The sequence below is a fragment of the Neophocaena asiaeorientalis genome, unplaced genomic scaffold, assembly GCF_003031525.2.
Source record: "Neophocaena asiaeorientalis asiaeorientalis breed wild unplaced genomic scaffold, Neophocaena_asiaeorientalis_V1.1 scaffold150, whole genome shotgun sequence".
Taxonomy (NCBI): Eukaryota; Metazoa; Chordata; class Mammalia; order Artiodactyla; family Phocoenidae; genus Neophocaena; species Neophocaena asiaeorientalis.
This window is the reverse complement of record NW_020176571.1, coordinates 3,289,631-3,302,208: the sequence shown is the minus strand read 5'-3', so window position 1 is coordinate 3,302,208 and position 12,578 is coordinate 3,289,631. Positions and strand designations below refer to the sequence as shown.

Below are 12,578 nucleotides of genomic sequence, written 5' to 3'. Positions count from 1 at the left end.
GTGGGAGGGGGGCTGTGCCGCGTGGCTTGCGGGATCTTAGTTCCCCGCCCGACCAGGCATTGAACCCTGGCCCACGGCAGTGAAAGCACCAAGCACAACTATTTACGTAACATTTACACTGTATTTACAACTATTTACGCAGCGTGTTGTCAGTAACCTAGAGGTGACTTAAAGTATACGGAAGGATGCGCATAGGTTATATGTAAACACTGCGCCATCTTATTATATACAAGGGACTTGAGCATCCGCAGAAGATCAGTGCTAGTCCTGGAACCACCCCCCAGGTACCGAGGGACGACTGTATTTAAAGGCACCCAGTGCCTAGCCTCACCCGTGCCCCCGCCAGCCTTGAGCTCTGGGGCCCCACCTGTCTCCCAGCTCAGCCCGTCACACTCCACCTAACGCAGGGCCCCAGCCTTCGCAGCACCATCTCTAGGGACCCCGCCTCCCACCCGGGGTCCCAGTTCACTGTGTGGGAGGCCTCGGCCATAGCAACATTCAAGTTCAGGGAGCTCTAGAGTGCTGGGGGCGGGTCCGTGGGTGGTTCTGCTGACGTACCTTTCCTCTCCACCCTCCTCAGCTGAGCGAGGAGCTAAGGCAGCACTTGACCCGGACCCTGGCCCAGAACTACAGGCAGCCCGGCGCTGCGGAGATCACAGCCTCTGTAGACCGTCTACAGCAGGACGTAAGCACCTGCCCTGCGGGCCTGAAGGCCACGCAGACATGGGTTCCCATCCTGACTCTGTCCCTTCCCGTCTGTGTGACCCTGGGCGAGTCACTCAGCTTCTCTGAGCCTCATAGGGCGTGGGAGCATTAACTACGCCCATAGGTAGAAGTCCCTCCCACCACGAAAGTACTTCCCGAATCCTGGTTCCTTCTTTCCTCCCCTTCTGCCCTCCCCTCTGGGTGCCTGGTGGGCAGGAAGCTGGCGGTACCAGGATTCGGCTGAGGCCCCAGAAGAGTGAACTGTGACAGGCAGAGGTATCTCAGCAGAGCCGCTGTAAGAATTTCCCAGCTGCAAGCCATCGGGCAGAACTAGGGGCACAGAAAAGCGGTCTCTCCTTTCCAAGAAGAGGCTCAGCAGATCCCCGCAGTGAGGCCCACAGTCCTGCCAGAGGTTGGGGGGGGGCAAGTGGACCTCAGACCGATACGGCAGCCACTGGCCACACGTGGCTCCTTACACCTAAACGTAAACCTCAGGCCCTCGGTCACACTCACCACATCTCACTGCCCGGTGGCCACACGTGTCTAGTGGCCACCCAGGTGGACAGCACAGGTACAGGGCATTTCCACGTTCCAGAAAACTCTGTTGGATGGTGCAGCTTGGAATCTTGGGGGTTTCGTGTTGGAGAATTTGAGACAATGCTCCCCGCCTGCCCTGGTGCCCCTGCTCCCTGCCACCCATGCCACCCTCACCATGTGGGCTCTGTGCCATCCTGCGTCTGCAGTCCCACCCTGGGCCTGGGGCCGTGGCCTTTTTGCCGGGACCCCAGGCAAGTAGAGGGGGAAGAGGCTGGGGGACCCTGAGCTCTGACTGTATCTTAGTTCAGTAGGGGGAGGCACCTGCCCCGTTTCCCCAAGACTGGCCCAGCTCCCAGGAGCTCTCTTGTCCTCCAATGTAGTGGCGAAGGGCAGCCCTGTCCCCAAGGTGCACACACACCCGGCTGGGCAGCCCCGTCCAGCTCCGTCTGCACTTGGCAGGCCTCCCACATAGGAAGTGTGCTGGGTCGCTGCCCTGGGGCCTCTCTCAGGAAGCCCGACACCCCACAGGCCACCGTGGTCCAGGTGAGGCTGGGGGACCCTTACATGGAGAGCGGGGCCGGGGAGGCCAGCTGGGCTTGCCGGGGGGAGAGGACAGGAGGACACAGTCTAAGCAGAGGGAGCCAGCTCTGCAGTGCTGCCCCGCGGGCACCAGAGCACATGGACTCGGGTTCCCACACCTGCCAGGAACACCTCGAACACCCTCACAGGGACCTGAGGGACACTGGGCCCAGCCCGCATCTTGGGCCTAAGGACACTAAACCCTGAGAGGCAGCGTCTGGGCTCCGGGCCGCACCACGGGCCTGTGTTCACGCACGTATGGTGACCACAGGGGCCCCTCGCTAACTGCCTCCTCTGTACTGGGCTCGTGGCCAAGTGCTTTACGTGACCCGCCGCTTTCAGGCCTCACAGCAGCCCTCGTGGAGGTACCTGGCCATCCCCATGTTACCGGGGACAAAACTGAAGCCAGGGGGGCTAAGCGACCTGTGCAGGTAGTACACGATGACAGTCCCGCGGGATTCCCAGCGCACGCCATGCTGTTCCCTGCTGTCCGTGCTGTTCCCTTCTGCCTGGTCCTCGGGCTCCACTGCTGCCCTGCGGGGCCTCCTTGGCCCTTTGCCCACGTGAGCACCTCTGTCCCTCCTACTAAGCGATAGTCAGTGACAAGCCTGGGAAAGCCAGGAGCTTCTTACTCAAGTTCAGGCCCAGGGCCTAGCTTCACTCTTGGCACACAGCAGGTGCCTAATAAATGCTTGTTAACTGGACTAAATGTACCTCCACCCCACACACCAGAGAGCCTCACAACAGCCGTGTTCTGTGGCCCCTACAGGGACTTGAGTCTCAGTCCCCTAACTCGGGGTGCAGGAGATAAACCGTGTCCAGCTGTCCGGCTCCCCTGAGGCCCGGGCTGGTGCTCCCCACGCCCCGGAGCCGTGTGGAAGACCCTGGTCTTGTTCAGCACTCACGCCGGCCCCTCTGCTTGGCACTGAGCTGGCTGTGTGTGGCCTCTGGGACACCTCTGTGTCCTGCAGGTCTAGGGGATCTGAGGCTTCGAGGCCTGGATGCGGGGCATCTGAGCCTCTGGGAAGGCTGCAACCCTGTGCCGGTGGGGGGGTGTCCTACCTCCCTGGATGACCAGGAAAGCACTCCCTGGTGGTTTGGTGCTGCCCTGGGCCTGCATGCAGTGGTACACAGCCCCACTCCCTGGGGGACCTGCTGGCATCCACCTCCCCACATCTTCTCCCAGACGTTCCCTGCCCCAGGGACACCCAGCGCAATCTCCTTAAAGGACGTGGGTGAACAAAAAAGGGGGTGATCGGTGTTCCTGCCACCGGCTCTCCACCTGCCCAAAGAGAAGGGCCCCGCAGAGCCAGCCTCCCGCTCAAAAGAGGGGAAGGGAAGAAATCTCGGAAGCAAAGAGGGATTGGATTAATATCTGAAGACTGTCCTGCAGCCCCGTAAGCGAGGGGCTGGAGGGCCCGCGCCCCCCCACCCCCGGCGGGTCCTCACCTCCAGCCCCGTCTCTCGCTCCAGTTCAGGTGCTGCGGAAGCAACAGCTCGGCCGACTGGCAACACAGCACGTACATCCTGTCCCCAGAGGCCGAGGGCCGCCGGGTGCCCGACAGCTGCTGCAAGACCGTGGTGGCGCGCTGCGGCCGGCGGGCACACCCCTCCAACATCTACAAGGTGGAGGTAAGTGCCCGTCCTGCTGGGGCAGGCAGGCGGCCCGGAAAGGCTCGAGATGGGCCGGGTGGAGATCATACCCACTCACTGGCCACGACACGGCAGTGGGCCTTCCAAGGTCCCCACGAAGCCCGGGGGTGGCAGCCGTTCCTGGGAGATTCGGGGACATCGTGGCACGCCCCTGGGCCACCTGAGAAGCCCACGGGCACTTGAAAGGCTGGACCCGGCCCTTTAAGTGTCTGGCCTCCCTGAGCTGGGTGGGTGTAGCCCCCCAGCCAGCCCTCCCTCCCCATCCTCACACACTTCTGGGCCAAGGGGTGTGTGACCTGCCTTACCACCTTCCAGGGAGGCTGTATCACCAAGCTGGAGCAGTTCCTGGCCGATCACCTGCTGCTCATGGGGGCAGTGGGCATCGGGGTGGCTTGCCTGCAGGTGAGCTGGAGCAGGGATTCGGGTGCGGGGGGGGCAGTGTCTGGAACTCTGAAGCCCTCTCTCGCTAGCTGAGGTCGCAGATCCTGGCCCTCTGCCCACCCTTGCCCTGCCTGCCCCCTCCTCCCCCATCCCCTCCTCTTCCCTCTGCAGCCAAGAAAACATGAAGGAAAATACCTGGGCCTTGGGGCCACCTTGAACTTGTCAGAGACCTGGGAGGAGTGGGAGTGTGGGCTCAGGTACGTGCATGCACTCTGTGTGTGCACGCGGGGGGGTGTGCACAGCCTGCTGTGGTCCGAGTGGGTCCATGGGTGTGTCTGCATGCACCTGGGTGGACGTGGTCGGGGCCGGATGCACATATGTGTTTAGGCGGGCTGTGCATATGTGTATATTCTCATGCATGGACACGCGCTCATTCCTCTGTGTGTACGCGTGTGTGATGCACGTGTGCGTGCCCCTGGAGGTATGTACACCCAGCTCTGTGCTCTGAGGACGAGCGATGCCTTTTGCTCCGTTTCACCACTCCACACCCCTCCCCCGGCCACCACCCAGGAGTCTCGCTGCGGGCGCAGCCTCAGTTCCTCATTTGTAAAAAGGAGCTGATGGGTGACTAGAGGGGCTGGGCATCGTGCACATACGTCACTCAGCTCATCGCTGAGCAGACAGTAGACACTCAGAAAGTGGTACCCACCACCGTTTCATCGTTTCTACGTGGGCACAGCGTCTCTCAAAAGAGCCGAGTTGTCTCCTGCCCCCCTCACCCGCACTCAGGTGCGGGCGCAGCGAGCCGGGGGCGGCAGGTGGGGGGCACTCACACGGCCCTTTCGCACCGCCCAGGCAGGCCTTCCGCTCGGTGCGCTGACCCCCGGGGGGCCGCAAGCCGGAGCCGGGGGAGGGATGCTCTGCACTGCGGCTCCTACTCTGCCGAGCTTCCCGGACACCTGTTGCCGACTACAGGTGTTGGGGGCGTGCTCTGCGGACGCTGACCGGACCTGGGCCGCACTCTCCGTCCGTTTCCTCCTGACCTCTGTCCTCAAAAGCGTGAAGCTGAAGATGAAGCAGTGAGGCCAAGGGCAGGGAGCGGGCTGACCGCTGAGCCTGAGGTCAGGGTGGGACACGTCCAGCTGTAGGAGTAACATGGAGGAGGCCGGGTCACCAGGTCGAGGGCAGGTGCCCGCAGTCCCCCGTTGATCCCCACCAAGGGCGGCTCATCCTCCACAGCGCCCTGCGGGACTGTGCTCATGCCCCGGAGAGAGTGTCACCGGGCCACCGCTGGGTCCCCATCCCTGGCCCATTTCCTCCGTCCGTTCCGCTGCGGCGGCCGAGCCTCGGGGCTCCAGCGCCCCCTGCCGGCTGGCTCTGGAGCTACCACCCAGCCTCGAGGAGGGGCTCAAACCAGGCCAGCCCCCCGGGGCTGCCATCCTCCACCAGGCACCTAGCACCTTCCCCACACTCGCCCAGCCTGGCGCTTCGGAGACCCCCCCAGGCCCTGGAGATACAAGGCCAAGATGCCATGCCCCCCTGTCCTCAGGAACAGGGGGAAGTCTTGCCTGGAGTCAGAGGGCCCCCGTGGTAGACGGGGCCCCCCCTTCTGCGTGATCTGGGGGAGCCACCCTCCCTCCTGAGCCTCAGTTTCTTTACCTGTGAAATGGAGGCGTCTGACGTCTGCAAGCCTTTTTTAAGCAGCAGCGATCTCTCATCCTGGAAGTCTTGCACAGGATCCATTATTCAACATGAAGCCAGAGCTGATCCGATGGAGGAGTCGGGAGATGAGCCTGGCGTGAGCGCCCTCAGGAAGCATTTGGCCCCCCACGATTTTCCGACTTTCTGGGAAGGCTCCCGCCTCAGTGAGACGGAGGTGCTGCCGCTTCTTGGGACGTTAGGTAGATGTCTCACGAATACTCTGAAGACCCAGCAGGAAGCAACGGCAAACTACGAACATAGCAAACCTGATTCCAGCCAGACGTCGCGTGTGCCTCCAGGGCGCGTGGACCAGGCAGGCACTGGTCTGCCTGCAGAGATGCTGGCAGGCTGGATGGCCAGGATGCGAGAGAGGGACGGGCCTCCTGGAGCCTCTGAGGGCTGCACGTTGAGGTCACCTGGCAAGCTTTAAAACGCCCCGGGCCTGGGCTGCACCCCCAGAACAATTAAATAACGCCATCTGGGGCTGGCAGCCGGGCAGCTGTGTGCTTGCAAAGCTCCCTGGTGGGTCCAGCCTGCAGCCAGGAGGAGAAACGTGAGAAGGAGCCCTGGGGGCCTGGAAGTCAGCAGTGGGAGGTATCAGGAGCTGGGGGACAGGACTGCACCCTCTGGGTCCTTAACCCCCCAGACAGTCCTGAGGGCGGGGCAGGGGCCGGACAGACAGAAACAGGAAGGGGAATTTACAGGGAGCCCGACTGGAGAACTTTCAAAGAACTGGAGCCAGCCAGCAGCATCCCTGAAGAGTGCAAAGCGCTCCTGGCTGTAGGTTGGGACAGCGGTTGGGGGCTGGTGGGGACACTGAAGGACAGAGGTCCCGCACCTGCCAGGCTGTGCACCTGTCGCTTTCAGCAAGAGCTGGCAGGACCCCTCCACCCTCCCATCTTGTGTGACTCCATACACTGGATTTCCAGACCCGCAAGGTGCCCCAAATCGTACGCTTGTAGTCCGGGAAAAACTCGAAGATTCTCTAGGCGGGTGTGTCAACCCTGGACACGCAGTAGAATCAGGTTTAAAAACTACCACTGCTCAGGCCCCATCCCCACACATCCTGACTGTTGGTCTGGGGTGAGACCTGCGCACTGGTGTTTTTTAAATCCCTCCAGGTGATTCATGTGTGTGCTCGGGGCTGAGAACACGGCCCCACCTATTCACGCACATCTGGGGCACCAGGCCAGGACCCAGCTGCACCCTCACGTCCCCTTCTGTGGGTGCGCTTTGGAGGCTGTCCACGCTGAGGTCACTTTGGAAGCTAATTGTCAGCGTATTCTGGCCAGGAAGCTTCTATCTGAAAAGGACATAGTGGCTCAGCCCCTTTTCCGACCATCCTCTTCACACACAGAATCCGGGAGCCTCCCTCTCAGGGGCAGGGTGGGCGGAGGAGGGGGAGGGCGAGCACTCTTTGTCAGCTTTGTAACGGGAACTGCTGTGTGCCAGGCGCCCTGCCCAGTGCCAGGCCACACCAGCCAGCAGCACGTGGTCCCCTCTCCTAGGGGCTCTCACTCAAGGGGAGGAGACACACAGAACACAGGAGCCACGCACAGTCACAGTGTGAGCCCTGGGGTTTGGGGAGCACATAGGAGGCCTGAACCATCATGGGCAGTCAGGGAAGGCTTCCTGGAGGAAGTGATATATAATTAAGCCTTGAAGGAGTTTGACAGAAGCAGAAGGGGGAAGCATGCCAGGGTGAGGGGACTACATGTGCAAAGCCCTGGCTGGCTGGGGGGTGGGGGAGGTTTGTCCTGAGGACCCTGGGGAGCCTCTCACAGGCTCAGGGTGCAGAAGGGGCTGGGTGCCATGGTGTTGGTCTTGTCATACTGAGTTTCAAAGAATCTCACTGGGAAGGCTCTGGACCTGTGAACGGTCTGGATGTTTTCCTATTGATAGAGGGGAACTTGGGGCTCAGAGGTTATGACTGAACCCAAGGTCACAGAGCCCCAAATAGAAGCTAACCCACTCCCACCCTGACATTCCCACAATGTAGGATGGAAACCTGAGCCCAGAAACCTACAGGACAGCGAGATTGGGGTCTGTAGGTCATTTAAAGGGGAACTGAAAGATCTTATTGGAAAGGCTTCTTGGACCTCCCTGGCCCATCCTTGATGCTTGTAATGACAGCCGGCTGCCGTCCCAAAAACCTCACAAGAGGCTAAAAGCATGCCGGCCTCCGTGTTAAAAATCCTGCACGCGGCAAACACCGCCTCCAGGCAGGCTGCCAGGACAGGGCACCTCTCACCCGTGCCCCACACAGGCTGAGCCCAGCAGCCTGTCCAGCCCACCCTCTGCCATCTCCTGCTCCTGCAGCCCCCTTGGCCTGTGTGTTCCCTGCTCACAGCCGTCTGTGCTGAGTCCCCCATGTCCTCTGTCAGGAACGGGACGCTGGGGGTCCCTCAGGGACTGGATAGTTTGGGCCCGTTCCCCATCTGCACGCATCAAAGTGGTGTGTGTGCACGTGTGTGTTTGTATACACGTGTGTACATGTGCCCACGTGTCGAGCACATCGTCTGCCCCTCTGCATGCATCAGGCTGGGGTGTGTGTGTGTGTGTGTGTGTGTTTGGACTGGCGCTGACGTCCACCTCGCCGTGCCTTCCCCGGGGGCACCCTGGGGACACATGTCATGTACGGAGTGCGCGTGCTGGACGCTCAGCCCTCCGGGCCCTCCCCGGCGTGAGAGGTGTGCCGTAGGGGACGCAGCCACGAGTCTGTGCTGGTCCAGCTGCCCCCATCTGGCCTCCCCCTGACAAGATGATCCCCCAGGACAAGTCATCAAACCATGAGGTGGGACAGGGCAGAGGGCCTGCACGCCACCTGGCTGGAATGACTGTGACCGCCACCCGCTTAAAGCCAGCGGGAGATGAGATAACCTCTTAAGCCACCTTTGAGCCCATGGCTCTGAATCCCAGAGGTGGATTAGTGCTGCTCTTAGCACCAAGTCTGAAAGCTGAAAGCTGTGTTCCCAGGGGGTGAAACTCCCGCGTGGGGACAGAGGGGAGGGAGGAAGGGGGCACAGAAGGGCTCGACCTCTGCTCCCTCCTTGAGTCTCTCAAAGAGAAACTAGGGTCTGCCAGCCCCACGTCGTCCTCATCAGCCTGTCCTCCTCCGTGTGCATCCGGAGGTACCCTGGAAAGATGAGGTCAGCAGCAGCCGCTGGGAAAGATGGGGTACTGTTTCCTATATTTGGGAAACCCACCTGGACCCCTGTCCACGGCACAGTCACGGGCTGCCCTCCCAGTGTCCCCTCCTGCGGACCAGGAGCCGGAAGCCAGCAGCGCCATCTTCATCAGGGCCACCGTCCCAGCCCTGGGCCTCCTTGGTCTGACACGGCCTCACCGCCGCGTTCTCAGTGCATCCTCGCGCGTGAGGGAGGAGAGGAAGAGGAAGAAGCAAACAAAGAACAGGTTGGGGAACAAAGGTCCTCATCCTCTGCGTTTAGAGATGGGCAAGTGAGACGTGGGAGGCGACTGCCCAGCACTGCCCGGCCCCGGGCAGCTCGGAGATGGGACAGAGGGGCTGGCAGGCAGGCTCCCCGGGCCTGGGGCTGGTGCCGTGTCCCGAGCTGATTTACAAGATGAGCTGGTGACGGTCCTGGGCGCTCCACTGAGGGCTTCAGTTTCCCCTCCTGCACGTCAGCCAGAGAATCGACTCCCGGGCCTTGTTTTTCTCTGGTATCTGAGAGCAGCAAGACGTAGACAGACTTCCCTCAGGAAAGACGGCTTCAGCCAGCAACGAGGGAGTGGCGGTGTCACCGTTTGGAATCTAATAAAACCAGGCCATCTCCAGAGAAGATCTGGGACCACAGAGCCGCCATGTGGACGGGAAGCTGGTTCGACGTGCAGGCCCTCACCCAGGCCACAGAATTGCAGTCTGCAGCTAACAAGGTCCCCGGGGATCCATGACCATTCAAGTGTGAGAAATACCGCTCTTAGGTGTGGTTCTCAAAGTGGTCCCCACCTCCACCCCCAGCATCACGTGGGAGCTTGTTAGAAATGCAGAGTCCCAGGCCCCTGATCAGGTCCCCAGGGGGCACTTGGTGTGGGAAGCCCAGCTCCAGGGCGCCCTTGGCCGGCACACTGGCGGGCACTGATTGCTCTGTCCCTCTGCTCTTTCCACCCGGCAGATCTGCGGAATGATTCTCACCTGCTGTTTGCACCGGAGGGTCCAGCTGCATTTATACTAACGGCCAACCTTGTCCCCGTCCCACTGCCCCTTGCAAGTTCAGGGGCCCAAATCCCATCGGCCAGGCCTGCGACATCAGCATCAGCTGGCCTAGAAGCTCCCAGAAACATCCCCCACTCTGTGCCCAGCCCCTTGGGACCCACAGGTGCCTGAGACCATGGCTCCTGCAGCCCCCAACCCAGGCCGGGGACCCTCAGCCCCCTCCCTGCACTTCTGTGGGCTCACCACCGGAACCCCCAGGCTGGGGACAGAGGCTGCTGGGAGACCACAGCCAGAGCCTCTCCAGGCATGGGCTCCTGAGAGCCGCAGGGGGCTGGGCTCAGGCTGTGCCCCTCCCTGCTCCTGAACCCTGAACCAGGCTAGAAAGCTTGGCCCCTCTGCGATGCTTACGTTGGGCCCCGTGACCCTCCCACCTGTGCACAGCATCCTTCCTCGTGCCTCTGCTGGGTGCGCTTTTCTCCCCCCGGCCCGGGAAATGCATCGGGTGGGCAGGTAGGGTTGGCTCTGCCCCCAGAAGACCCAGCCTTCTGCCTACCACCACACCTTCTCACCTGGAAAGGAGTGTCAGGTGGCCCGGTTCCTTCCTGCAGGGCTGGGGTTGGGCGGCGCAGGCGGGGTGGAGCCGCCAGGGCCGGGAGCAGGGTCCTGCCTTGGGCCCCTCCCCGGGAGAGGTCCCCCTGGGGGGACCTTGGCCCCAAGTCCCGTCTCTAGCCATATGCCCCTCGGGGGTCTCCTGTCCATGGCTTGAATCTCAGGAAGCCCAGGTTTTTAAAACCATCTTCAGCTCTTAATGGTGGGAGTAAAATCCTTCCTGATTAAACCAAATCACAGACCCTGCAAAGTTGGAGCCGCTGAGAAGGTGCAGCTCTGAGCAGAGGGGATTCTCTGCCCGGAACTTACTTTTCCTGGGCCCACACTCCCAGACCACTGGGCCGTCACCACATGGCCTGCAGGAGCCCCACTGCTTCCCAGAGAGAATATAGCCCCTTCCTTAGCTTGTCATACTGGGGGTGGATCAGGGAATTTTCAGGAAGAACTTTCCCAGATATGGAGGGAGAACTGAAAGAAAATCCTAGGAAGTGCAGAGCACAGGTGCTGGTAGTTTTCCAAAGAACACGCATCAACTCATGAGACCCCCATAGCCCATCCCCCTCCACGTGGCCGTTATGAGTGGGCAGAGATCCCCACGCCGGCCCTCGTGTCCAGGGTCCTGGATTCCCCTCCTACTTCCCACCGCCGTGATGCTGAGGCCAAGGCCAGGAAAGGTCACATGTCGCCTCCCCAGTCTCTTGCGGGCCCAGCTCAGTCCCTGGTGAAGGGTGTTTTCTTTCCCATTCGGGGGTCACTGCTGTCCCCAACACAGCCCCAACTGTACCAAAACTGCACACTCCCCGCACAGGGGTCACCCGCACGAGCAGAGGGCATGGCAGCCTCCCCGGGGTGGATCGCCTCTCCTGCCCTGGGATTCTCTGGGCGCTGTTAGAGGGCCCTGGGTCACCGATGCCAGTTCATTAAAAGGGAGGCCAGCTTTCCAGCAATCCCAGATTGCACCAAAGCCAAAAACCATGGTGCTGCGATTATCTTTGCTGCCCTCCAACTTCCTGAGATTTGTGCATATAATCAAAAAATAACCATAAGTCCCAAGTTCTCTGCAGGGCTAGAGGCCAGGCTGACGTCACACTCTCCCGCCGGTACCGGGACCCCGGGCCACTTCACTCCAGAGTGGCAGCGTTTCTCCAAGGGGACCAGTTCATTTGTCCCCGTCCCCAGATGCGGGGGGGGGGCACTTTTCACCCCAAAGCAAAGCGACTTCCATCATAATTCAGAGAAGCTGGGGGCCCCAGGTTGCCCAGTGTGAAGCCAGAAGGAAGTAAATGCTTCATCTTTTGTGACAGGACGCGCTCATTCTACTTCATTCACTCTTCTGTCTAGAAAACTTGCTTGAGGTGGGCGGGGCTGGGGTCCATGGGAGCACCTGGGCCAGCTGGGCTTTGGGGGACCCAAGACGGGGGTACGGGGTGGTGCGGGGGTCTTCAGGCTGGGCACGAGCCCCTCGCCTGGTGTGAACCCGACGGTCCCGTTCACTATGTGAGCCCTCCATCCACCAGGGATGTCCCTAGGGGGAACCCACCTTGCAGGGGAGTCCACAGCCCTGCCCTCCTCCTGTGTCACGCCCGCATCTTGGTCGAGATTATTCTCTGAACAACCACGGGGCCGCCCTCCGATGGCCTGGGTATCAGGCAGGGGCTGGACCCGGTCTAGGCACGTCTCAGCACATCGGTCTTGTTGGGCCGGCATGTCTGCTCACCTGCACCATCACCGTGAGCCTGACCATGCACGCGTGTCCGCACAAACGCTCAAGTGTGCCCGGGGGGCCGGCACACCTGCGGCCCCTCCCCGCTGCATACAAGCAGCGCTGGGGGTGGTGGGCACTGCTGTCTACACAGGCTGGCAGTCAGCGGGGCCCCGGTCAGGTGGGTGGGCAGCACGAAACCTTTGCGAAGCTGTCCGCCTCGGTGCCCGCCGGCGGGCCCATCGCCTGCCGCTCCGTGCCAGCTCCGAGGGCCGGGCTGTCAGGCTGCAGTGGGTGGGCTGCCGCGAGCTGGGCCCTGCTTCCCTCTGTCCCCCAGCTGAGAACGGACAGGCTGTCAGTGGGGGCACGGGAAGCCCCGCTCCCGCTCTCCCCCTGCATCCATCACTGGCTGAAGATGACGCAGTGGCTGAAGATGGTGACGCAGTGCCTGACGGCCGGCAGGGGGGCCTGGGGGAGCCTCTGGGTCAGGCCAGGGGGTGAAGAAGGCGGTCAGTAAAGCACGAACCCAGCCCTGTC

General features: G+C 61.7%; 1 protein-coding gene across 4 annotated transcripts in view; it reads left to right on the top strand.

The window, feature by feature from the left end:
* TSPAN11 (tetraspanin 11) overlaps window positions 1–11,645 on the top strand; it is a 64,794-nt gene extending 53,149 nt beyond the window's left edge. For 3 of the 4 annotated variants that reach the window (XM_024733449.1, XM_024733447.1, XM_024733450.1), the window contains 4 exons: window positions 581–685; window positions 3,300–3,453; window positions 3,790–3,876; window positions 9,690–11,645. In XM_024733449.1, the coding sequence (XP_024589217.1) occupies window positions 581–685; window positions 3,300–3,453; window positions 3,790–3,876; window positions 9,690–9,901 (558 nt within the window). In that variant the 3' untranslated portion in view covers window positions 9,902–11,645. Of the gene's footprint in view, window positions 1–580; window positions 686–3,294; window positions 3,454–3,789; window positions 3,877–9,689 lie in introns of all 4 variants that reach the window. The other variant, XM_024733448.1, reaches the window with a different exon arrangement.
* Window positions 11,646–12,578: the final 933 nt, after the last annotated feature.